We start from the raw sequence: 25,450 nt of genomic DNA on the forward strand, positions 1-25,450 counted from the left end.
GATTTGTCGAGCCCAGTGGCAAACCTCAGGTATAAAATAGCAGAAGGGCCACTAAAGATCCAGCTGAAAATGTAGAAATGTAAACAAAGAACAGCCCACGACAAAACAGGCCAAACCCTTGTACCCTTCACTTGAAAATACCTCCCCAACCCTTCTTAGAGCACTGTTTACAGCCATCACCCCTTCAGATACTGCCCCAGGCATGATTTTAAATAGTCATTATCTAAAATTAGTAAGCAGAATAAGTCAAATCCCTGTTTAATGTATTCACCCCCCAATTAAACGCCCATCAGTTTAATTTCACAAAGCCACACCACATTTGTTTATCCAACAGAGAGAAATGATGAGAAACACAGTGCAAGTTTATTCCTTTATTGATAAATGTTTCCCAAACTTTCCAAACTGGATTGTTCAATTAAACACAAACTCACAAAAATACTTCCAGCCTAAAATCCTCAACGTCCTCTTTAGAAGACACAAGGGGCAGCTCTGTTCTGGCAAAGGAAAAGCTTGCAACCCCCCCAGATTCTGGTTTTGGAAACCTTGAGCTTCAGAGTTGGCTTTTTAAATAAGATCTATAAGATTAATTTACAAAATGCAATATAACTATGTGATACAATGCATGGCCTTGAGATCGGCAGGACAGTGAAGGATCTTCACACATCTTGAGCTGATGTCTAGGAAGGGGCTATTTGGCTTCTTTGTATCCTAGGGGGGAAAGAGGGAGAGATGTTATTGACAGCATCCCTGCTCCAGGCTAGGGAATACTCCAGCATTCCAAGAAATAAGGATTCCAGTATAATTGGGAAGGTACAGAGAAGCTACTTGTGCTGGTCAGATGATCAGAAATTATTATCGACAAGAAACTCAAATTCTTTGCTAGACCACCCAGTGAAAATAAGAATACTCATCATTCTTCACCAGCTTGAGCTGTGACATCTGATCACAGATCTCCAGCACAAAGTCTTGGAGATGGCAATTCCAGACAACCCGTAGAAAAATGGATCATGAGAAACAGCAAGAGACATTCCAAGAATCAAAATCCTTATCCATAAATAAAACAAGAGCCAACCCCAAACACAGGTGACACCACTTGTGTGGACAGACATATCCAGTGAAACATTTCCAACATTTATTATATCCAGAAGGCAAGTGGTTTCCAGGATAAGGAATGGGCACTAAGAGCCTGTTTAGCCTCAAAATTGCCAGAGCTCCTCGTGGCTATTTCCCAGATTAGCAGTTCCACAAGACTCATCCCCAGCATGTCAGCTCCAAGGAACACCTCAGGGACTTGAACAACATCTTTAGATCCCTTAAATGAGCATCAGAATGAATATTTCTTAAGTTCTACATAAGTATTCTGCTGGGAGAAACTACATTAGGAGCTTTTTGTTGTTGAAAAGTGGACTACAATCAGGTAAGTGCTGGTCACAGACCCACATGAATTGTTCACCGTGTTTTATTTATTTATATATTTTTCCTTAATTAAATAAAACAACTGTGTTTTATTTACTGATTCTGGAAGCTTTTCACTGAAGCTGAGGACTGAGACACTCACCAGTCATCCTGGTTCAAGAGGTAGCAGCAACCACACCCACTTTCTGGGCAGCTTCTTTCTTAGCTTGGTGAGCCTGCAGCACTGCCACAGCCTCCTCCACCTGGGGACACAAATCCAGTGAGATTTTCTCCCTGCTCAGAGGCCCCCCAAGACAAAAAAGGGACACAGCAGCTCACCTTGGAGCGGAGGGACTCTGGAGATTCCAGCATATGCAGCAGTTCTGAGTTGTCAATCTCTAGCAGCATTCCTGTGATCTTCCCCGCCAGGCTGGGGTGCATAGCTTGGATCAGGGGGAACAAACGCTCTCCTGAAGGAGAAAAAGGAGTTCAGGTGGATGAGTCTGGATCTTTGAAACCTGAGGGGATGAAAAATGATTGGTAAGCAGTGGGGTTTTACTCACCCAGCATCTGTTTCTGCTCCTGGGGAGGGGCAGCAGCCAGCATGGAGGCTGTCAGTGGCTCCTGGCCCTGCACATGCACTGCAGGCTGCGGTGCCTGAAAAGGGCAGACAACAGTTCTGAAATAAGGAAGAGGCTGATTGCTTCATATTTAGACAATTCTAAGATGTTCCCTCCTAAAACACGATCTTTGTCAAGCCTACAGAACACCTCAGCTTCAGAAAAGGGCAGGTAAGGTACCCTTGGTTCACAAACACTCCCTGCAAGCCTTGAGCTCAAAACCCTGGAATGTCACACAGGAGCACCATAAATGTCTTACAAAACCTGGATCAAACATCATGAGATGTTGAGAAAGCCAGGTGTAGATGGTGCTCTTTCTTTCAATGATACCCCAGTGAGAACTTGGCAAAGAGGAGAGAGACTTAAATGGTTGCAAAACATTGGAACAAAGAACCAAGAGAAATATCCTTACAGCCAGTCTGGCTACAAAAGGGCTTGTGAATACAAGACAGGTCATCCAACCAGAGTGCCCCTGGCAAAGGCACAACTGCCAGGTTTTAAAATTCCAAATTAGCATTGTCTGGGTCGTAAAAGGAGCTTGAAGTTTCTATAAAAATACTTCAGTTGCATGTGAAACTGCAGGGACTTCCCAGCCCTGCCCTGCCCTGGTGGTACCTGCAGAGGTTGGACACCTGGGTGTGGGCTGCGGACACTTGAGGCATATTTGTAAGGAGGAACAGCCCTGGGAGCAGGGGCAGCTACAGGAGGACGGGGAGCCAAATTCTGTGCTGCTGTGCCAACACCTGCAAAGGAACAGAACACGGTGACAAACACCTGCAGCAACATGCTAACAAGTTGGGATGTCTGGTTTTAATTCAAACTATGCTCTGCACAGTGATAATTCTTCAGAAACCAAAGTGTAGCTGGTTACTTCAGGAAAGGGCTGTTCTCCCTAGAACCAATCCATAGATCCCACACCTTTTGTTCTACAGCTGATCACCGGGGAAAAAATAATTAGGCTGCTCTCCTCTGAAAGCAAAACCCATAAGCTACAGAGAGTTTTGGGCGGTGTTGCAGAGGTGTAGAGATGAGTCCCAAACCAGTGGAGAAGAACCCATCTGGATTTCCACTGCTGTGCTGTAGCACCAAGTGCCCCCAGACCTGCACTGCAGAGCGAGGAACAGGAAAGCAGCAGGTGCTGGCTCTGCTCTTTGCAGAAAGCCCAGGTCTGATGACCGTCTTTGGGAGAAGTCAAGTCTCCACAGCATCCTCCTCCCTCCCAGAGAAGGGGAAAAGCCCAGGAAGAGACCCCTTCTTACCAACTCTCTGGGCAGCAGTGGGGAGGCCCCGGGAGGCAGGAGCGTTGGCAGGGGTCAGGTGGCGCAGGGCGGGCCGGGGCCCCGACTGGCGCATGGCATTCGGCATTCCCTGGAAGCCTAGAGGATGGAAGGAGGGGAAATCCTCAAAAGAGAAGCGCCTGGCAAGGCAGGACAGCCAGCTACAGGGGTGGTGCACGGGAAGAATCAGAGAATCACGGAATATGCCAAGTTGGAAGGGATGCACAAGGATCAGAGTCCAGCTCCTGGCCCTGCACAGGACCATTCCCACAAAGGAAAGCATTAATTGTTCCCGTTGGGAAGTACAGCTCCCAAAGGATTCTACAACCAAAGCAGCCTCTGGTGCTCTCACCTTGAGGTCTCCCTCCTTGCTGCCATCGTGGGTTGGGTCTCATCTGTGTCATTTGGTTGGGTGCATAGTAAGTGGGTCTGCTCTGAGCCTGGAGGAAGATCAGATAAGCTCAGAGGCAACATCCAAGCGCATCACAAACATTGTTTACAACGTGTTTTGGCAGCCGTTGCCAGGACTCAACTCAGGTCGGATTAAGAGAACAGGCAGCTGGCAAGTCACAGAATTAACTCCACTGCTGCACCCCTCATTAGGAGTTGTTGCTTACAGGCATGAGAAAGGCTCAGTGAGATTAGCACAGGTTAAAAACCTCACAGCAGCTCACCTGGGGCACAGCAGGCATGAAATAACCACCAGCAGCGGGCTGGAACTGGTTGATGATGGTGTTGGCAGGCAAGGCCCTCATGCCAGCGATGCGCTGCATGTACTGGTTGGTGAGGTGGGCCTTCCTCTCCTCCTTCCTCTGTGCCAGTGCCACATAGAGGGGCTTGGAGCCCACGATGCGCCCGTTCATCTCTGTCACAGCTTTGGTGGCCTCCTCTGGAGAGGAAAAGCAGACAAAGCCAAACCCTTTGCTCCGTCCATCTTCCAGCATCACCTGCAGTAAAGATCAATTGCTAATGGAGTACCAGTACAACTGAGCTGAAGAATCTGTGGTTTTTTTAGATTTTAGGTAGCACACAACTTGTTGCAGAGGTGTAGAGACAGGTTCTCATGAAGAGTCACCTGTCTGGATTTGCTCTGCGTTGCTGTCAGCACCATGTGTCCCCAGGCCCACACTGCACAGTAAGGAATGGGAAAGATTTGGTGCAGTCCTAAATGCACAGAGGAAAGTGCCATTTCATGCTTACCACCTCAAGCAAGCATGTTTGCCACTTCCTGCCTCCCCTTTTAGTAGGGGAATGAAGCTTTCAGTAAAATCCCACTATTTACTAGCCAAGGTGTTTTCAGAATCACAATAACCACACGTTAAGAACAGCCCTTTAATGCCATGTCAGACAACAATTCCTTCTTCAGGCTTTAAAATCCAAGTAACCCCCAAATCCCACAGTACCTTGGCACTTGTTATTGACCCAAAAGGTGAGAACTCCTTCCTCAGTTTTTCATCATCTATAGTGTCATCTAGGTTTTTAATGTACAGGTTAACACCCTGGAAAGGGAGAGAACAGCATGACATCCACAACATTAAAAAAAAAAAAAAAAACAACTTAATCACATCAACTGTTACCCATCTGCCAGAGCAGTAATTTATCTGAAAACTCTTAATTTAGCATCATGTTCCTTCCACACCACCCAAAGCTGAAGGTGATAAATGTTGCAAAGGCGTAGAGACAAGTCCCACTGTGGTGAAAGGGAGCTCGTCTGGATTTCCTCTGCCTTCCTGTGGCATCATAACGTGTCCCCAGTCCACCACTGCACCTCAGGGAGTGGGGGAGTTTCAGATGCCACCTCTGACACGACCCAGTTCTGCCACAAATTACAGAGAGCAGTGCAGAGTTGTGCTGCCTCTTCCCATCCCCCCAGGGATCCCCATTTGAAAGTCAAGGAGACTTCATGCCTGTTGTCTCACATCTTCCTAAACGCTTTCAGTACCAAGACTAAGCCCTGATGCCCCCTTTGCCACCAAATACCACGGAGACACCTCTGTGTTTTAACCCAGGATGTCTCACAGGACAATAACTGCTCTGGCAATTCCTTCAACAGACCAGAAATAGTGCTTAAATTGAGAAAAGCAACATTCTTCACCTGGTACCGGCTGAGTCTCTCCTGTTTTAGCTGTTCAAACCTTCTTTTCAGCTCTGCCTGGCGCTCAGCCTTCTTCTGTGCTCTGCCCACAAAGAGCATTTTCCCATTGATGTCCTTCCCGTTCATTTCTTCCACTGCCTGCACAGAGGGTTCAAGAGGAAACTCTCAGCTGCTGCAGCAGGACAGCCCCTGATTGTGTCAGAGCAGGACTGCCCAGAGCTGTGTCCCTGCCTGTCAGTCAATAAACCAGAGTTTGCACGTTACCTTTGCACTCTTCCTGTTAACAACAGGCTCATTAAAGACAAGCTGAAGTTATCACAGAGATCAAGCTGACACACCACTGAGCGCTGACCTAACTTGGAAATTCATCCCCACCCTTTCTTGTAATTAAAGCTACATTTTAACAAGCATTCTGCTTAGAAAAGACCATTTTTGAGCACTGTTCTCACTCTAGGTGCCCTCCTCCTCCTCCTTCAGCCCTGCACTGTAGTATTTCTTCAGCAATTAACATTCTTGATTATACCACTGCACTCTGTGTGGATCTAGGAAACTGGAGGGATGCCAAGTTACCCTTCAATGTCAAGCTATTAAGGTGCAAAAGGTTTCCAAGTTCCTACATCTAGAAAAGGTCATGCCCAAGGCAGAATTTTCTTCCATTTCAGAAACAGGCTCCCAGGATAAACCAAGTTTTTCTTTTCTGAAGTTATCTAAGAAACATAAAAGTCAGTCCTACCTTGTTGGCTTCTTCATGCTTTTCAAAGCTTACAAAGCCAAAGCCTTTGGATTTTCCAGTGGGGTCTGTCATCACTTTAACACTCAGAGTTTTACCTGTTACCAAGGAACAGGGTTAGTAAAATACCAGAAGTATTTCAAGATTATTAAATTCCATGTAGTATCTCCAGTCTTCAGCCTTAAAGTGACCCAGGTAGGGACTACACAGCAGCACTCAAACTACCACATTTCATGAAATTCACAGCCTCAATTAAAGTATTTCTGTATTTACCATATTTGCCAAAGAGCTCCTTTAGTCTTTCATCATCCATGTCATCCCCAAAGTTTTTAATATAGACATTGGTGAATTCCTTCGCCTTGGCTCCCAGCTCAGCCTCCCTCTCTTTACGAGACTTGAATCTCCCAACAAATCTGTAAGATAAAAAAAATGAAAATCCCAATAAACAGATCGGTTCCAAGAGCGAAAAGATAATGTGTGACTTGCGGCGAGGCAAAAAAAATGAGTGTGCAGTAGGAGCTGGGAATGGGGACAAGAAAGGGTGACAGCAGAGGACAACAAACAGGCCACAGACCAACCAGAAAAATCACCTGTGCTGTGGCTGGCCAAGGACTCCCACTGGCCCTAGACAGAACCCACCCCAGCCCGCTCACAGAGAGGTGGCAAATCAAGGCTCGGTCAGGGAAGCCCACCAGTCCTGGAATGGAGGGGTAGCAGGCCATGGCTTGGGCAGGGTCACTCACCAGCCCTGGAGTGGAGAGGTAGCAGGCCAAGGCTTGGGCCAGGAGAACCAGTGCCTTGTGTGTCCCTGTTAATACCGAGATGCATCCCGGAGCATGTGAGCGCTGCTGCTGCCGCCTGTGACACTCACACTTTGCGGTCGTTGAGCAGCATGCCGTTCATCTTCTCGATGGCCCTATCTGCAGCATCCTGGGTCTCAAAGTGCACAAAGGCGTAGCCCTTAGAGCCATTCTCATCACACACCACCTGCAGGAGAGGGAGCAAAGCCAGCTGTCAGCGTCCCTCCTCTGCCACGGGCCAGCGGGTGAAAACGTGCCACTGCCAAGGGTCAGCACCAGGCAGCTCCTGACAAGGGTCAGCACCTGGCAGACACCACCTGCACGTCAGATTCCTGCACTTCATGACCAAATCTGATGTAATTTCAGCTTTGGGTCAACTCTGCCTTTCAGAGATTCTGTTTTAACACCAAGGTCATAGGTTTGATCTCTGTAGGCAGCATTCATTTAAAGAGTTGGACTTGATGAGCCTTGTGTGTCTCAACTCAGAATATTCTGTGAATTTGCTGCTTATACTTGACAAAAAGTGTCCCTTTCACTACCTACACTCAATCTCTGATCATGGCCCCACCCTAAAAGAACTGGACAACGTAACCACATCTCACCTTGCAGGACAAAATGTTTCCGAAGGCCGAGAATGTGTCGTAAAGTGCCTTGTTATCAATGGATTTGTCCAGGTTCTTGATGAAGACATTCCCAACCCCTGACTTCCTCAGGGAAGGGTCCCTCTGAGACCACATGATGCGAATGGGTTTCCCTTTGATCACATCAAAATTCATGGTATCGAGAGCTCGCTCAGCTGCAAGAGAAGCCAAGAACAGATTTTCCGTGGTTGGTTACAAAATAAAGGTTTCCAGTGGGTGGGTGATCCTTTTCTATCGATTTTACTCAGCTCATGGAGGCATTTGGGGTATTATCAGAGGTGATCAATGACTTTTAACTCAATGTTTCAAGGGAGGTCTTTGCAGCACAGTCACTAAGTATATAAAAGGTTTCACAGACTTTAAATTTACATTATAGCAATGTATTTACCACCACAGCAAAACTGATATCAAAATGCCTGGTTTATTAGTCATATTCTGAATTATTATAAAGGTAAATTACTCCACCCAAAGAAGGAAAGGAAAACCAGGAAACTCTGGTAAAAAAAAAAGAAGTAAAAAGAGCGACTGTGTGGCTGTTTTGCTTTTCATGAAGCTCACATCTCCCCATCCTCATTTCTATTCAGAGAGAAGGATCATCTCCCTGTCAGGTCAGGGAAAATGTGCATGAACACATGGCTGGCTGTGAGGACATGAGTCAGCTTCTACATAACTTATGTGGCCAAAAAATGATTCCCAAGTTGTTCAAGCTAAAGATGACAAGAGACCTGAGAAAATTCTGGGGGGAAAAAGTCTGTACACCCCATCTGATTAACAGGGAAGTGTTTATCTAAGCTCTCAAACGCCAGCACTGTCATTCTAACCTGCACTGAAACCCCCCTCCACGAGGCTATTTCTGCTGCCTACTGGTGTATTAAAAGGATCATTACATACACACATCAGGATCTTGTTCATAAAATCGAGATGCTCGCACTGTTCTGTGCCAGAAAACACTCCCAGCATGGAGCGAGCAGAGAAGAAAGAGTCTTAATTCCCAGCATGGAGCAAGCAAAGAGATGGAAAGACATGCATTAAAATTGAGGAAAATTAACAGGGCAGAACCCAAGCTTTCCAAATTTGTTTGGCTCAGTTCTCCCAGGCCACCTTCACCCTGTGGTATTTGCTGATTAGATTTCAGGAGCAGAAAATTCAAGGAAAAGACCAATCTGAGCACCTTGCACGTGACTTGGCTCGTGCAGCCTGATTAACTACTCAGCATGTCCCAAAACTACCTCCAGGAATTCCAGTGGAATATTGCCTACCAAAGCCTGCACTCCCTAGCCCCAGTGCCAGCCTCCACTACTGCATGGAAGTTTCTCCAATTTTTTCATGCGCTTTGAAATGCATTTTTTTTTTTTTTTTTTTGTTCTTGCTGCTTTTCAAATTGAAATGGGACCATCACTGTTCTCCCCACACACAAATCCAGTTGGAAACACGCTCTGCTTGAAAAAAAAATATATAATTTAAGGACTCCAACAGCTCTGCTTAGACCAAGGTGTTACATGCAATTAACTGCCAGGCTAAAACGATTCCTCAGCTGCTGCTCCTCCAAGTCCATGCAAGCCAGGTTCTTCCTGCAGTCCTTTCCTAGTGTAGGCAGCTCAGCAGGCGAGCCGGTGCAGCTCGTCAAATTTGGCAGTGTTTAATTATAGCAGGCAGAGGTCCTGCAGAAGCATGTGCTGGCAAGGGCACAAACTGGGTGGATAATACCATTTGCAGCAGGAACAGGCTCCTGCTGGAAGGTGACAAGCAGACCAAGCAGTGGCTGTAACCAGGGGGAGTGTGAAGGCTCCAGAGCCACCACCCAGCTCCAGAGCACTTAGGAAGTTCTTCCCGGTTTCTCCCCAGCTCCCTGAGCAGATACTATTGCTCTGCTCTTTCAACGGGTTGCTACTGTTCCACTCTATTATTACACCCAGACACTTCTGGTGAGAGGAGAAAGCCCTACAAGGATTCCCCGAGGGATGTGTGCCACACCCACAGGTGGAGATGCAACCCCTCTACACCAGGACCTCAGAAAACCTGTAAAGGATCTGCAAGAGTTCTGTGAATGACTCACACCAAGCACATCTGATTCATTTCCTTCATCTGAGCAAACACCTTCTCATTTTCTTCTATTTAAGCCACAAAGCTTCAGCCATTTCAGTTCCTGTATCTGTTTCTCTCCCACTGGTTCCTGTCATCCTTCCAGCAGACTCAACTGCGGCTCATACAGAACATAAAACACACTCACAGCCCCTTTCAGGCTTCCTTTTCATTCCCTTTCTGGATAGGGAGAGCACCTGAACACTCACTGCAGTTTGCCTCAGGCCTCAAGAGCAATTAGCCTCCCTTACAGGTGCAGAGTTAACACAATGTGGAATTAGTGGCTGTGGCTGTGCAGCATGAAGATCAATAACCAACCTCACACCCCAAGATTCACCCACGAGAAACTCCAGACAAAGAGTTTTATTCTCCCCAGACCTCCAGGCTCTCACTTAGGTCACTGAGCAAAAAAGTCCTGACAAGGAAAACACACCGTGCAAATGTAGCCACTTGTTTTTTTAAAAAAAGAGATTGTGCATATTCAAAAGAATTAAGTTCCTCAGTCACTGAGGTTACAACAAAATGCTGCTGCAGTGAAGCTTGTGTCAGTACCAACTCTTCCCTTTTAACTTCACAATTCGCCTTACACAGCTCCTCCTTTACACTGTCCTCAAGGAGGAGAACAAACAAGTTTATCTATAGCTTCCTACAGAAACACATATCTATTTCCAGCCCTGGGATCCTCCTTAGCTTGGGAAACATTCTGGTTTTCCTACACTTTCAGAACACCTTATCTCTGCAGCCAAACTGAAGTTTCTCTGCTTCATTACCCTGAGCTGTCTTTTTGTGACTGTCAGTGTTTGGAATTCAACAAACGGAGTGCAGCGGGTGGGTTTTTTTATTTATGTAGGGTAATACATGCCGCAGTTTGACAGGAGAAATTCAGAAATTCGCATCTCTTCATGAGGGCAGGAGGAGTTTGACTATTTCCCTGTTCCAGTATTCACTCAACGATTAGGTTTAAACCACTTGACCTTTTAAGACCTACCAGTAACAAGACACCACCTACTTGCTCCAAGTATCACTTCAAGTCCAGGAGCTTCCTAAAATGTCTGCTGCCTCCCCAGCAGCCCAGAATGGTGCAGCCTCCCCCTAAATTCCTGCCTATTTATTACCATAAAAGATTACCTTGGAATATATTGGGAAGGCCCCCATTTGTACGAGGTGCAGAATGCTTCTGCTAAAGCACATGGGACCAGCCACTGATCCCTTCTGAGATCACCCTTCTCTGCTTTGAGAGAACTTCATCTACACTTCTGCACCCCAAAATTCTCCCCAGAATTTATCCAATCCATGCTGGAGTTCCTTCCTGCCATTGTTTCTGCTGCTTGTTTTTATGTCTCTGATCCTGCAAAATGAGATCAGAGCTTAAGGAAGGCAGGTGAGCTGGGATAACTTTGTTTTTGATCAATGTACCAAGATGGTTTTATAAGAGGCACTCAGGGCAGGATAGGACCACACATAGAGGCTCTCAGGTTCCTTCTTTCTGAGAATCTTTAAAACACAAATTCACTGCCCCCCCCCAAAAAAAAAGAAAAAGCTTTTTTGTGCCACAAATGAGAAATTAGGCAGTGGGGTGCCTAAAAGTCAGCTTTTAATCAGCATGACAAGGAAAAGGATCAAAAGTGCTCAGTCAGCTCAGTCCAAGGAAATGGCATCACAGGGAACTGCCCTGGGAGAGGATGGAAGCTCTGCAAAAACGTAAGGTAAGAAAACCTACTACAGGCTAAAGGAAAGCTTACAAAGTCTGTGCTGCTGTAAACTGATTCTGAACTCACTCTCATCTCCACTTGGATGCCTCTATCACACAGAGGTGCTGTTAAACCCCAGCACGGAGCAATAAACTTGCAGCAGTCAGCAGGCAGAGCTCTGAAAACTGGGGCAGAAAACGCTGACCCATTTTCCTTCCAGAAAAGACGTGTTCTAAAATGACCTCTCCTGTCCCATCTTTCATGTGCTGCTTCAGCTCTGCAACACCTGCCTTTGAGCAGGAAGCAAAGTGTGAAAAAAAGAGAGTCTGGCAAGAGCAAAGCAAATGTGGCTCCTGCACATGAGACAATCTGGTTCTCCACACGTTGAACAAAGCATTTTATTTCACTTTAGAGCAAGAACACCGCTTCCCCAACTGGGAGGCACAGCCAGCTGCTTGAACAACAGGAGATAGCAAATTTATTAAACTGGGAGTGTGTGGAGCGGCCACAGGATCAGTCACTTAACTGAGCACGCAGCCTACTCTGAAGTTTCTCTGCTAGGACTGGCTGCACAACCCCCCACAGAAACAGCCCCAAACTACCCCAGAATGAAGGCGAACATAGTAGGGATTATTTTCTCATACGAGGAGCAAACACGAATCTCTGAAATTTACTATCAGTGCAAAAAACAGGCCTGCCTAAAATTACAGATATTAGTAAGAAGTGCATTTTGCAGAGCATTTTGTAGCCACCAAGCAGTAAAAAAATATTCCAGCTGCAATCACCAGAAAGAGACGATTCACCCTGTAACGTTGCGGTGGGCAGCTACATGGCAACACGTGAATTAGTGGGGGGAAAAAAAGAGGAAAAACGAGGTGGGAAAAGCCATGGATGCGGCTGCCGTTGCCACTTACCATCTGCGGGCTGCTGGAAGTTGACGTAGGCGTAGCCCAGGGAGCGGCGGGTGATCATATCCCTGCAGACCCGAATGGACAGCACGGGGCCAGCCGGGCTGAACTTCTCATAGAGCATGGCCTCGGTGATATCGGGGTGCAGGTCCCCCACGTACAGCGAGGCCATGGGGTAACTGCTGGCGGCCGTGTTCATCTTCCCCTCGGCGCTCTCAACCACTGGGGTTTTTTTTTTCACTTGGGGAGGGTCTCAAGTCAAGCTCCTTACAAATATTAATTCTGGGGGAACACTCAAAACTCTTAATTAAAGCCTAAGCTGCGGCCGGCAGAAGCTCGGGATAAGGGGGGCTGGCGGGAGGGTGGGCACCAGGACACCGAGCAGCTGAGAGGCTTGTGCAAGCTTGAAAATCAGCAAAAACACCCCAAAGTTACGCCTCCTGGAGAGCAGCGATCGGATAAGACGCCAAAATTCATACGCCGGCTCCCAAGAGCTTTAAGGCAAAAAACAAAACTCCTAAAACCCCAACGTCTCTTATCTTTTGCTTCGATTTAGCCCAGATTCTGCAGAGCGGCGGCGCGTGGATTTTCCTGAGGAAACAAAACAAAATAAAACCCAAATAAATAAATAAGGCTCTAACGCGCACCAACGCAACTATTTATCTTAAAACTAGCTCGGCTAGATAGCCCAAAGGTATTATAAATAAACCAGCGCGGCACGCGGCGGCCTGAGGGCGGGCGGGCGGGCAGGGCGCGGCCGCCGCGCTCTCCCGGCGCGCCGCGCTCCCTACCCCGCGGCGCCGGCCCGGGGCGGGCTCGGCGGCGCCGGTCCCGACCCCGACTCACGCGGTGCGGCCGCGGCGGGCGGAGAGGCGGCGGTTTCGGGCGGCGGGCGGCCCTTTATAGGCGCCGCGGCGGCGCGAGTGGGCCGCGGTGCCGCCGAGAGGAGGCGGCCGGGCCCGGCCCGGGGCGCCCCGCGCCGCACGCAGCGCCCCCCAGCGGGCGGGAGGACCCGCCCGGCTCCCGCCATTTCGGGGGCCTCACAGGAGAGCGGCCCGCGCTGGGAATGATTAAAGTTAATCGTTTTTGGAAATTGTGTGGGTTGCCTGATTAGTTTTAGGACAATAAAGGGAAGGAGATGGTGGAGGGGAAGGGAGGGGTCCGGCAGAGGTCACAAAGATGATTTGGGGTCTGGAGCATTGCCCTCATGAGGGGAGACTGCAAGAGCTGGGCCTGGTCTGTCTGGAGAAGGGAAGGCTGAGAAGGATCCTATAAATTGTGGGATTATGGATCCCATAAATCCATAAAATATCCCCAAGTGGTGTCAGAGGAATGTGCCAGGCTGTTCAGTGTTCCCAACATGGAGCAACAGCCATAAGCAAAAACACAAGTTTCACCTCAACAGATTTAGGGATGAACAATCCCCTGTGGGCAGCTGGCAGGGAGATGGACCCACAAGAGTTTTTGGGGTTCTCTTCCCTCCCACCCCATCCTACATGTGCAGATGTCTCACAGGGCAGCTCAGTCCCACCATAAAACACAAAAAAATCCAGGGAAGGCTCCTGTGGAGAGCGGGGCCGTGGGGCTGGGACAGGGCAAGGAGCAGGTCGAGCAGAGGAATGCACCAGGAGAGTGAACAATTCCTCTGGGATTTTTCTTCTCACTGCTCCGAGCTCTGGTTTTGGAGGTGTCGCTGGCAGCGGGATGAGGAGAGGTCGGAGCTGGAGCTGTTCCCACAACCTCCTCCTCTTCAGAGCATCATTTTTCCCCAAATAAGCGCGAGTTCCCGCAGCAGCCCCGGCGCTGTTCCAGCTCCCATCATGGGCTGCCCTGGAGCGGGACCAAGGGTCCTGGATGTCTCCCCATGGAAGCGAGCTGTCAGTCCCTCTTCCCCGGATGAGGCTTAAACAGCTCCCAGCAGAAAGCTGCTGGAATGGGAGAGGGATTCACCTCCCTCTGCTGCTGTCCCGTGGCTTCACGCTCACGAGATCAGCTCCAGGGAGATCCGTAATTATCTATTTCCAGCATCTTCAGCAGAGCGTGAGGACACGGCAGAGCAGGATTCAGTGATTCATCAGTGACCTTCAGGCTCCATGGCTGTCCTGTTAAGGGGGACTAAGTCTGTAGATGCTGGTTAGCTGGGCATTGTGGCTTCTCAATTGGTAAATTGCCTTTAATTTGCTTTAAAAGCGGGATACAACGTTATCAAAAAATTGGGATATAATATCTTCCCCTTCACTACAGTGGAATAATCAAGAGTAGCAGAAAAAAGGTAAAAATAGCAAAGCAAATTGTAGTGATTTACAATATTTTCTACCCTCCTCCTCCTGCTCCCATCATTCTCCCAACAGCTGACAGTGCCGTGAGGCCGCACTGGTGGGATCACACCTGCCACTGTTTTGAGCTTGGTCCTTCACAGCTGGCACCTCCTCCGCTGGGAAACCAGGGACTGACACAGGCATGTCGCGGTGGAAGTGTTCAGCTCCTGCTTTGACAGCTAAAGTCAAAACACAGCCCAGCTCAAAGAGCGTGTTTCCACATAAAACACCCTTTGGCTGCAGCAGCCGCTGTGGCTCTGATTTGAAACATATTTTGTGACATTTGTGCTCCCTCCCAGGGGACTCAGTGCAGACAGCCACAGTTGTGTCCTGCTCGATCCTTTTCACTCCCTACACGGACTGAGTGGTACAAAACTGCCCCAGGGGCCGCCCTGCTCTTGGTGCCCTCAACGCACGGGTGCAGCTGCTCCTGGTGACCAGCGATACCCGAGCTCCTCCCAGCTGGCCCTCTCAGCACCTTCAGCAGCGCCTGGAGCGGAGGGGACATCTGTTAATGGCTTCATCTGGCCAATCCATCCCCATCGATGGTGCTGGTGGGTGACCCATCCATCATCCAGAGGCCTCCCAAGCTGCTGTGCCACCGTGCGTCTGAGCTGTGCCTCGGTCGCTGATGGTCACCCCGAAAGATCACCCAGTTCTCAGCACAGATGGCAGGCTTTCCACCAAATGCTGCCCCCGGTTTAGGATTTCTCCTCCTCGGCTTTAGGATTTCACCAGCAGATGGCAGGGCGGGATTGCTCCACGAGCAGAAAGGAGGGAGAACATTTCCCCCAGGGCAGGAGTGAGATAAGCAATGTTTTTCATGCGGGGGAATTTGGGAGAGCAGGGCTGGCTCCTGGAGCACCTGCTGCACAGCACATCTCCCACAGCCTGGGAGTGTCCCTGTCCCCTCCAAGCTCGTTCATCAGGACCCTGTTTTGTTCCAGCCGTGTCGGGGCTGGGAGCCTTGTTTAACTCCGCTGTGCCACCGAGCAGCCCACGCCTTCCCACAGGTCTCTCCATCAGGATTTTTTTTTGCCTGAAGAACAAGGATGAAGGGAGTGCACGGAGAGTTCGGGGATTTCCCCTGCAGGGTAGATCAAAAGCTGCCAGGATGTATTAGAGTTTAGGCTAAAGAAAACCCTGGGAAAAGAAAATTAAATGAAGCTGCAGTCCCGACCTACTGCTCTGTAATCACCGAGTTGCTGTGGGGAGAAAACCCCACGGGCCTGAACCGATGCCCTTCCACCCACCCTGGCTCCCATTTGATCCGCGGAGATCAGGAAGTGGGGTTTGGGTGGTTTTTTTTGGGTTTTTTGTTTTTTGTTTTTTGTTTTTTGGTTTTTTTTCCCACTGTCTCTGTTTTGTTTTAGCACTGTAGCCCGCGGGGCCGGTTTGTGTGCCTGCCTCCCACGGAGGGTAATTTGGTTCCTCTCTCTGGCCGAGGCCACACCAGAGCACTGAGCTCCAGCCGGGTCAGGGCAGCCCAGGCACCAGCGGGACGACCCGTCATCAATAGCCCTATTATTGCTCTTGAAGTTTCTCCCCGCTTCCAGACGGATGCTGCATTACTCCATCACAGCTGCAGTTGCTCCCTTCCAGCAATTCCCCACACAGCACTTAAGGAAGGGATTAATGGGCGGTTTTGAAAGGCATTTTGCAGCGGGAAGGAGTTATGGGAAAGGAAGTTGAATTCCCACCATTCCTCAGTAAAATTCTCCCAAGCATCTTTCACGAAGAGGGATCATTTACTGGTCCTTTCCTCAAAACAGAGACAGGCTCTCAGCTGTGGCTCTTTGTTTAGTCCAAAGCGTTTCCCGACAGCGAGATGCCACAGGGGTTGTCCTGGTCCTGGCTGCAAAGGGTCAGGAGACCAGGGCGAGCCCTCAGTCTGGCTGCAAGGCTCTGCCAGACCCCATCTGTTCCCTGACACTTCTGTAGACCCTAAATGAAATTATTTCTTCTCAAGTGATGGGTTATTGCCAATCTCAGGGCAAGCCTCGGTGAATACCCGTCTGATTCCGACTCGTTTTCCAAAGTAAAAATCTTGGGGCCAGAATGACCAAGTGCTATAAAAGACTCAGAGGGGATGTCACCTTAAAAGCTGCATCTTACCTTTTTTTTTTGAAGCTTTTCAGGGATCAAAACCTGCCACAAAATTACTCATCAATGACCTTCCCAGGTCCCTTCCGTGATCCAGGCAGGCTGGATGAGCAGATGGGATTCACTTCAACACTAAATTTCACAACCAGGACAGGGGTTTGAAAGACTTTATTTGACACCTTGGCTGATGTCACAGCTTGTGAATCTAAGAGCACTGCACAGTGTAAAGTGAGGCCGTGAGCTCTAGTGCACAAACCAGCTGCAGGAACAGCCAGGCTCCACGAGGATTTCCCTCCTGTGACTTTATTAAAAAGGAATATGTTGTTCCTGGCTGATTCTGGCACTTGAGGACAAGGGTGAGAAGCAGCAGAGGCATTTCTGTGTGTTAAGTGCGATGACTTCCACCAAAACAACTGGGAGGGACTCACTTCCCAAACAATGGCAGATACATACATTGACATGCACATGGCAGATACCATCTGCAGGAAGGAAAACAGCAGCTCATCCACACAGCCCAACCGGCTGCACCTCTGACCTGAGGCATGGGAAGAGTTTCTCCCATTCAAAAGAGATCTTCTCCCTTTTTTTTAACCTTTGTTTGCACCGACCTCTTCTCTCTTTCCATGGTGGGGTGCTGTAGAGGTGGGCAAGGGCTGGGCATGCAGCTGGATCCAGAATATTGTTCACATGTATCCCAGCAAGTCAAGGCACAAATGCAGGGAGCTGTTCAGGTGGGGGGGAGCACTGGGTCACTCTGCCCTGCCACCACGGGACATGGCACAGGGGCAGGGTGGCTTGAAAGCGTCAAGCTTCTGTTCTTTCTGCCCAAAGAAGAGAGGAGGGGAGGCCAGCTGCAGGAGCAGAGGTGTGGTCTGCTGTGACACTCATCTAGGGGCACACAGGGCAAGGCAGGGAGAGCTCTCAGGACTCAGGACAAGTGCAGTGACACCTCAGTGGGTTTTGGTCCCGGCCCAGGGAGGGGGATGAGAGGTGTGAGACCCAAACATAGTGCTGGAGAAAGAAAACAGAGACATTGTAGGAGGGGAGGGTGAAGGATGCTGGGCTCAGGGAGAACGAGGGAGGCACTTCAAATTCAGGCTGCTCCAACCCATTTTCCCCCTTTGCAGACACTGCTGTTCGGCAGGGGGTGGAGGAGAGACAGCTCCAGCAGGGAGGCTGGCAGAGGGAAAGGCATTTTCTTCTCACTTTGGCAGTCAGAGCCTTGCCCTCGGTGACAGGCGTCCCTTTGAAATCCTCGGTCTCGCCTCTTCACACCTCGGTGCGGGGCAGGGGCTGTGCCCAGGTGGCCTGGCCGGCTGCTCCAGCAGGGTTTGTGCCGGGAACCCAGCGCAGGCCCTGCAGCCACGGCGGGATCTCAGCCGGGTTGTGGGAACGAGCCCTGCTAAGCCGCTGCCTCACTCCACCTTAAGGGCACATAAGTGGGAAAAGCTGGTAATGCAGAGAGGAAAGCACAGGGATTAGCAGGCAGCCAGTTCTCTTCGGGAGCTGGGGGGGCTGGAGCCTGCCTTGTGGGTGCCAGCAGTGCTGGGCAAGGGGCGTGAGCTGTGTCCATCCCACCACACCAAAATTAGGTGCTGCAGCTGGGGGATGCGTCGCAGGGAATCGGCACGAGCAAGTCTGGCTGGCAGCTCTGAGTCCCCGGGGAAATAAAGACAGTATTTCAAGGCTGGCTGTTTTCCAAAGGAGAGCAAGGCTGGGTTCTGCAGAGGGGTTTGCTGGAGGAGGAACGGGGTTGGGATCTGCGTGTGCCCCCTCCCTCGTATCCAGAAGGGTCTGGAGCGTGGCCTCGTGCAGGCAAGTGCATGGAATTGGATGTGATTTATGTTTGCAGGCATCACGAGGGAGAGGACGTGTGATGGTGAGGCGACGAGGGCGGTGCAAGGAGGGAGGGAAGAGCAGAGAGAATTTTCTCTATGGATCCTTGGCTTCTGCAAAGCAGGAAAGATGCCTTTTCAACCGAGTTTGTTCACAGCCCTGCGGGCGATGAGCGCTGGAGAACTCCTGTCTCCGGAGGGGAAGGGAGGGTCAGAAAGCCCCGATTTCCGTCGCCCAGGAGCGGCAGATCCTGGATGTCCCAACCCTGATCCCTGGTCCCTGCGCGGCAGCGCCCAAGATGGGTGGCGCTGCATAAGCTGGCGGCACAGGGATGCCGGCAGAGGCTGGGGAGAAGAGGAATGTGGCGATTTGGCTGCTCTTGGATGAGCCCTCTCTCAGTGCTCCCGCTGGCGACGGCATCCTGGGCACGGCTGGCACGGCTGCGGCCGAGCTGGCGCCGCGGGCCCTCCGGCTGGAGGAACCCATCCTGCTGGCCAGGAAGCTCCGGCGAGACGGCAGCATCTCGCCGGGGACGCGGCGGAGAGGGGCCGGCCTCACTGCAGGGCTGGGGTAAGCCAGGGAAGATGCAGTCAAAACAACCGGAGCGGGAGCGGCCTCCCTCCTGGGGATCTGCACAGGGCCAGCGGCGCCGTGCAGGAAGGACCAGGGCCAGGTCTGGATGGGCAGCAGGGACGCGGCCACGGGCGAAGGCTCCATTTCTGCCACGTAATTATTCAGGTGGGAGAGGAGTCGCAGCCGGATGGGGTCGGCAGCATTTTGGCCCTCGAGGATGCCCAGGTACCTGACAACTTCGGTGAGACACTCGCGGAAGCCGATGCTTCTGTAATCCACAGCCAGAGCCCGGGCATCCAGGAAGCCTGGAGGGAGAGGACATGGGTGACATTAAAACCGTGCAGAGCTCAGGAATGCGCCTGGATTTCACTACCCTCTCTAATGCACTGTGTTTTTCACTTGAGGCACTTTGCTGCCGTGTGATATTCCTGAAGCAGGCAGCCAAGTGGGTGTCCCAAGGGACTGGAGGTTTGTGTGCATGAGAGCGGCATCTGCGGTTATCTCACCGGGACAAACCCGCCAGGGTCAGGGAGCCTCTCAGTGGTGTGAGACCAGAAAAAGGTTTCATTAGCTGTGCTCAGGAAGGGAGGTTTTTTCCCCTATTGGATTCTATCAGTGATGCTGGAGACGTGGCTGTGGGCTAGATGGGCACTGGGATTGGACTGCCTTTGCCAGAGGGATATTCCACTCAGGACAGTGTCTCCTCAACGCACAGCTGAGCACCACTTCTCTCTGCCTGGCTCCCAAAATTTACACTGCCTTTAAAGCAATGTCACAGGGCAGTGGCAGAACCAAAACAGCTGGGCTGAGAAAGCTCAAAGCCACAGAAATCAGCAACCAACTGCTGATTTTCAGGCTTCTGCTCCCAACTTGCAGCTTCATGAGACCATAAGCAATAAAGCAGAGAATGTCACAGCACAGTGAAGTGCTGGACCACTGTGCTTGACGGGGTCTCTCGTGACAATGCAGCCCTTTGTTGCAGTGCAGTCAAACTGAATATCTAAACAAATCTTCCAGACCAAGTTACAGCCCTGAACCAAAGCCTGGATGCCAGCAATGTCCCCAGCAAGCCAAAACTGGGTGGTAAGCAAGCCAGAGGCTTCTTTACTGGAGCTGTGATCTCCATCCTGTTAACTGGAACAGGACAGAGGGTCTGAACTAAAGTCTCAGTACAAATAAAACCTTTGTTGGATTTTGCACAGGACTCCCTGTCTCTTCTTATAACAACCAAGAGGCACACACACACAAAAAAAGAACAGAAAAGGAAAAAAAGCCTTGTTTATTTGCAGAGTCCTCATGCAGAATTCAGCCTCCGCAGGAAATGTATCCCAGGGAGGAGGTAAAGAGTTTAATATGGTTTTTCTGGAAGCAGGCTCCGTTTTGGAGCAGGAATAAATGAGTCTCTGGCAAAACAGCTTTTAGCAGGGGGTGAAACACCCCTGCTGTCCCTGTGGGGCTGGGGGTTTACCATCCCACATACCCCAGTCTCCCAAATGGATGCATGGGATGCTGATCCATCTGAAGGAAAATGCCCATCTGCCCTCCCTGAAAAGGTATTTCCCTTGGGAAGCAGGCAGAGCTGGCTGGAGGCAGCTTGCTGCTGCTGCTGCTGGGGAATTTTCCTTCCAGGTTTGCACCTTCACCTCAGCCATGTGCTCATAAGAGCAGTTCTTACCCGTTCCTCCTGTGGCGTGAAGCATTTTTAAGTGATCCACTGTCATTTGTAGAATTTCTGCCTTCTCCAGCTTGGAAGACCCCTGTGTTTGGAGCAGAAAGGAAAAGCCATTTGTCATTTTATGGTCCAGGGCTTTGTGCCTCTCAGGAGCCGAGGTCTGGCCAATGATTTCCTCCCTGAAACCTCTCTGAAGCCCAGGAGTGCTCAGAATGGTGCAGGGCATCCACCAGGGCTCTGTTTTTCACATCAAGTGAACAGAAAAAAGAGCTCCTTCCCAATGCAGATTGAAAAAAATCCCCATTTCTGTGCTTCCTCATATCTGCAAAACACTTCCTAGATTGATTTTATCCTCCCTAGGGCTCCTGAATATTTGCTAATATCATTTCACCACCCCATTTCCACCACCCACTTACGCCCCGGAGTGAGGAGGATAAGAAAGGCATAGCCTTGCTCCAGACTTCCTCATTCTGGGGGCTGTACCCCAAACCCTGCAGGCCTCACGGGGGGCACCAGGGGCTCCCACAAACACACACCTGCTTCTCGAAGGCCGTGGGCACCAGGCGCCGCAGCTCCGAGAGGCTGCTGTTGATGCGGTCTCGGCGCCGCTTCTCGATGATCTGTGGGAGATTTTCCAAGCAGACAGAAGAAACCACAGTCACTTACAGCCACAGCTCACAGATCTAAAGCCCTCCAGGTGCTTTGGAAGGGCCGTGTGTGTGAATGTTTTGGAGTGCAGAAGTTGAGTGAAGAAAAGTGGACTGGTGTGATAAGCCCAGGTGAAATGGCTCTCCCCTTTTCTGCCGGGTTTGAGGCCAAATCTCTGGGGAAAAAATTGGGTTTGGGGGGAGTTCTGCAGGAGGTGGAGCAGGAGCAGTGTAAAGGTGATTTTAACAGGAAGGATGGGCCAAGAGCCCCCCAGTGCACACAGGGGGACACCCCTGGCACACAGGGCCAGCCTGACCAGGGTACACAGCTGCCCTGAAAGGACACTCACCCCTCTCCTCTTCTTCCTGGCTTGTATCTGAGATGTCGTGGTGGGAGACACAGACCTGGAAACATGGCTGGAAAGGAAGGAGAGGGGATCATTTCTGGCTGGAGAGCAACCTCTCTTGCACATATGTTCTACACACGTTTGCCATCTGCAGTTTCCTCCCCCCACCCCAAAAAATGTCTTCTGTGGTTCCCATCTCATTTTTACCCACAACACAGAGCTCAGGAATTGGGGATGGGGACCAAGCAGAGATTTGAATCCCACTCTCTCCCCTCCGAGAATCTCCCACCAGCCTGGGACAGATTTCTGCACCAAACTGTCCACCCACTCCCAGGCACAATTCTTCCATCCCAACCCATGATGGCATCTCCACAGAGCTGGAAAAGCAGCGATCTGAGCTCTGGAGTCATGGCCTTTCTTCCTCCATGTGTGAACCTCCCGTCTCTCGTGTCTGAGCCTGCCCTGTCTGCAGGGCTTTGCATCTCGGAGCCACGATGGCAGGAGGGATCTGAGTTCTGGGATCCGAGCTCCCACCCAGGGAGGGCTGGCTGCTCCTCAGGGTGAGGCCAGTGGTGGCACTGATGTGGTTTCTGAGGGCTTCCCACAGAGTCGCTTCCCAAACCACAGTTTTCGGGGTGGGCTGGGATGTTCTGAACTCACGGACACCCCTGAACCATCCAGAGAGGGGCCGGGGGCTGGGCAGGGAGGACACCTGGCAGGAGGTGACAGAGCAGAGACCCTCCTGCTGGGGCTCAGCTCTGCCCAGGGGACGAGGGACATCGTGGGGACAGTCTAAGGAACAGGGCCCCACAAACCACCCTGTGCCTGCCTGGCTAAAAGCACCAAAGGTCAGCACTAGACATGCAGAGGGAGGCAAAGTTCAACCCTTAGGTCCCCACGGAGGTGAAGTCTCCATAACCATGGATAACCGGGCGTGGGAAACTCCCTGCAGCAAGACCCTGTGGCCGAGGAGGGGGATGAGGCTGGCTGGGCCACCTCCCACCTCCCCCAAGCAGGATTTGTCCCTCTGGAAAGGGCAGCTGGCTCAGGGCTGTTTCTGTGCCTTACGAAACTCGGAGCAGGGATGTGAACACGCCTGCAATCCCAGCCAGCCCAGCGCGCCGCAGGGACCAGAGCTGGTGTCAGACACCCAAATCTGGAAAAGGGGCACTTGGGTTCACCCCAATCCAAATGTTTTTCAGTTTGACAAAGCATTTTAATAAGAGTCTATTAAGGATTTTCCTGCACAGACGCTGCAGTCTGCAGCGAGCCGACCCAGCGCAGCCTATTAAAAATAGGCCCAAGCGAGGTGCTTTCAGAAGTGGTTTTACACAATAACACGTTCTTCTACTGCCTGCTCTGCTCGTCTCCATACAGGTCCCCTATTTGAATGTCTGCTGGGTGGGCTCTCTCTGGGCAGAGGTGCTGGCTGGCTCCACAAGTACTAACACGCATTGCCAGCTACGCAGACACACACAGAATGAGCAATTTTGGTGTGAAAACAGGCTCTGTATGGACACCAGGGTGTTTTAGGTGCAGGGGGTAGGTGCTGAATTCACCTGGAAATGCAAAGTAGGCACCCAAAGAGGAATAGGGATTTTTGAAACTCTCTTTGTAGAGCTGTCTGGATGTGTTGCTCTTGGTGAGCTTCAGGTCCAGATGTGGGTATCAACACCCATCTCATTGCAAAATGTATTTTAAAAATACTTCTGGTGGATTTGAACCGCATAAAAGATGGTGTGAGTATATTCTCTGGTGATTAAAATTTCTGCATTGCTCTTTGCTTGGTTTTATCATCCACAGCATAACTTTGGCTGTGAACTTGGCAGATCTTGCACTTCTGCAGTGACCCCGGAGCCTAAACTTGCTCCACAAACTGATTCAAGCCTCACACCCGGCGTGACTCATCCCCTCACTACAGGGAAACTGGTTTGCCCAAACCACTCAACCGATGGGTAATGGGCTGGGAACCCCAGCCAGGCAGCCTCTCTCTGCTCTAATCACTCCTCCTCACTTCCCACCTGGAAATGTCTGCTTTTTCTGGGTGCACCAGCATCCCATGCAGGATGGCATTACTTGGGGTGTGACCTCAGCAGGGCAAGAACAGTTCTTTTGGCTGTAGATTTGCGTGACACGAGGACCAACATCCACCTCTACAAATATCACCAGATCACAGCCAGCCTGGTTCCACCACCGGCTCGAGAAGACAAACACATTAGCAGCACCAGGGGGAGATTAAAAGTTCATCATTACTGGTCACCAAAATAAATAAATATTTTGTCCCTTGGGGTCCTGTGGACTCTGTGCTGCACTGATGTGAAGAGGTGGGATACATTTCAGCTGCAGCAGGAAAGCAGCTTAAATATTGATGCACTTGGAAATGCATAAGGGCTCAGGGAAATTCTGCAGGACATTTTGTGTAAGACGTGCCCGACTCTGCTGCGACTGTATCAGAAGCAGATTCATGAATTTTGTCCCATGAGAAGCTGAGCTTGGCACCAGCCAGGCAGTTTCTCCACTCAGGATACCAAAGAGCAAGAGGGAATGAATTAATCCAAGGCCTTGCTGGATGTGGAGGGAGTGGAAACACTTGGCTACTGAAACAAGAGTTCAAAAGCAGCTGATTTTTGGATGGGAACAAATAACAGAGCCTTTCCTTCATTCTCTGTGCTGTCTGCACCCTCGGAGCCTGGGAGGGCTGACCCAGCCTGGGAACCGGGCATTGCTGGGGATGCCCGGTGCCAGGGGAGCCTGAGGGCATCACCTGGGGAACCACACACGGGTCCTGTCCTCACCATTCCCTCACAAACTGCAAAGCCCCGGAGCCGAAAGTGCAGCTCAGGAGCGCTGGGACAGAGCCTGCACCGCCGAGGGGCACCGGGGCAGCGCTTCCCTGCTCGGGCTCCCTCCCTAACACATCACAGCCCCAGCTGCTGCGTTACGAATGCATCAGCACAGCAGAAGCGTTTTTCTCACGCAAAACCTCCCGTCTCTTCCACATTCCCTGGGAGCCCTCGGATTGCCGGGAGCACAGGGGCGTGGGTGCCTCTGCTCCGGGGGGGCTGCCCCATCTCGGGGTGCAGAGAACGGGCTCCCACTGCCCTTCTGCCACCTGGCAGGAGAAGGCCACCGCGCTGGCTTTGATGGGGTTCTCTTGAAGCTCCTAACGCAGCTTTAACACTTGTATGGCCACTTCGATTTCCTTGGGGGTCAGCCCCATGGCCAGCACCAGCCCTGCCCAGCACTCTGGGGTCATCTTGCCGGTCCCCGCAGGACCAGCCCGACCCCGAGGGGTTAAGCGAGGTGCGAGGGACTCCCGGTGCGGCGGTGGCAGCGCCGGTGCCCTCCCGTCCGTGCCCCGGTTCAGCCGTGGCAGAGCCGGTGCCCTCCCGTGCCATGCCCCGGCAGGCACCGGGCGCTGCCGCTCCGAGCAGCTCGCGGGGAGCGGTGCCGGGACCCCAAAAACCCGCGTGGGACGGAGCCTGCCCTCACCTGTACTCCTCCTCCCGGCCCACGTCGATGGTGCCGTCAGACTCCGTGTCGGACGAGCTCTCCTCGCAGAGCCGCTTCATCCTGGCGGGGGGAGAAGCCGGTGGGCTCGGCGAGGTTGCCCCACGCGTGGCCCCGCTGGCCGCCGCCGTCCTCGCCCGCCGTGCTCGGGGCAGTGCTCTGTCCCTGCCCGGGCTCCGCCGCTCCGGCCCCGCACGGCTCCTCC

At 51.2% G+C, this 25,450-nt stretch overlaps 2 protein-coding genes and 3 non-coding genes across 6 annotated transcripts; all 5 read right to left on the bottom strand.

Moving 5' to 3' along the window:
• Positions 1-356: 356 nt before the first annotated feature.
• Positions 357-13,196, bottom strand: PABPC4 (poly(A) binding protein cytoplasmic 4). 2 transcript variants are annotated; one of them, XM_053998631.1, is made up of 16 exons: positions 13,086-13,194; positions 12,246-12,830; positions 7,520-7,713; positions 6,989-7,104; positions 6,391-6,530; positions 6,121-6,215; positions 5,388-5,525; positions 4,696-4,791; positions 3,967-4,239; positions 3,645-3,732; positions 3,275-3,391; positions 2,631-2,758; positions 1,959-2,052; positions 1,735-1,865; positions 1,559-1,658; positions 357-708 (listed from the first exon to the last, which is right to left on the bottom strand). In XM_053998631.1, exons 2-15 carry the CDS (start codon positions 12,436-12,438, stop codon positions 1,572-1,574), a joined length of 1,890 nt encoding a protein of 629 aa, XP_053854606.1. In that variant the 5' UTR covers positions 12,439-12,830; positions 13,086-13,194; the 3' UTR covers positions 357-708; positions 1,559-1,571. The 2 variants fall into 2 exon arrangements, with proteins under 2 accessions (XP_053854606.1, XP_053854608.1); XM_053998633.1 differs by lacking the exons at positions 357-708; positions 1,559-1,658; positions 1,735-1,865; ... (5 more) ...; positions 4,696-4,791; positions 5,388-5,525 and adding an exon at positions 5,533-5,618 and having other exon boundaries at positions 13,086-13,196.
• LOC128819156 (small nucleolar RNA SNORA55) lies at positions 3,022-3,154 on the bottom strand. The gene has a single exon (XR_008440659.1). It is a non-coding gene; the product is annotated as a small nucleolar RNA SNORA55 (small nucleolar RNA).
• Positions 4,325-4,452, bottom strand: LOC128819155 (small nucleolar RNA SNORA55). The gene has a single exon (XR_008440658.1). It is a non-coding gene; the product is annotated as a small nucleolar RNA SNORA55 (small nucleolar RNA).
• LOC128819158 (small nucleolar RNA SNORA55) lies at positions 4,952-5,087 on the bottom strand. The gene has a single exon (XR_008440660.1). It is a non-coding gene; the product is annotated as a small nucleolar RNA SNORA55 (small nucleolar RNA).
• A 3,614-nt stretch (positions 13,197-16,810) lies between the features above and the next one.
• Positions 16,811-25,450, bottom strand: HEYL (hes related family bHLH transcription factor with YRPW motif like). The gene is made up of 5 exons (XM_053998772.1): positions 25,228-25,450; positions 21,739-21,805; positions 21,278-21,361; positions 20,745-20,826; positions 16,811-19,374 (listed from the first exon to the last, which is right to left on the bottom strand). The coding sequence occupies exons 1-5, from the start codon at positions 25,305-25,307 to the stop codon at positions 18,707-18,709; spliced, it is 981 nt and encodes a 326-aa protein (XP_053854747.1). The 5' UTR covers positions 25,308-25,450; the 3' UTR covers positions 16,811-18,706.

This window comes from Vidua macroura, chromosome 25 (assembly GCF_024509145.1).
Source record: "Vidua macroura isolate BioBank_ID:100142 chromosome 25, ASM2450914v1, whole genome shotgun sequence".
Lineage (NCBI taxonomy): Eukaryota > Metazoa > Chordata > Aves > Passeriformes > Viduidae > Vidua > Vidua macroura.

Excerpts from the sequence above, each read along its gene's own strand:
- PABPC4 (XM_053998631.1), bottom strand. The coding sequence starts at position 12,438 with ATGAACACGGCCGCCAGCAGTTACCCCATGGCCTCGCTGTACGTGGGG. Across the intron at positions 7,105-7,519 it reads GAAACATTTTGTCCTGCAAG|GTGGTGTGTGATGAGAATGG; the intron begins GTGAGATGTGGT and ends CCTCTCCTGCAG. Across the intron at positions 5,526-6,120 it reads AGCATGAAGAAGCCAACAAG|GCAGTGGAAGAAATGAACGG; the intron begins GTAGGACTGACT and ends CCCTCTGTGCAG.
- HEYL (XM_053998772.1), bottom strand. The coding sequence starts at position 25,307 with ATGAAGCGGCTCTGCGAGGAGAGCTCGTCCGACACGGAGTCTGACGGC. Across the intron at positions 21,362-21,738 it reads CCAGGAAGAAGAGGAGAGGG|ATCATCGAGAAGCGGCGCCG; the intron begins GTGAGTGTCCTT and ends AATCTCCCACAG. Across the intron at positions 20,827-21,277 it reads CCACGGCCTTCGAGAAGCAG|GGGTCTTCCAAGCTGGAGAA; the intron begins GTGTGTGTTTGT and ends CTCCAAACACAG.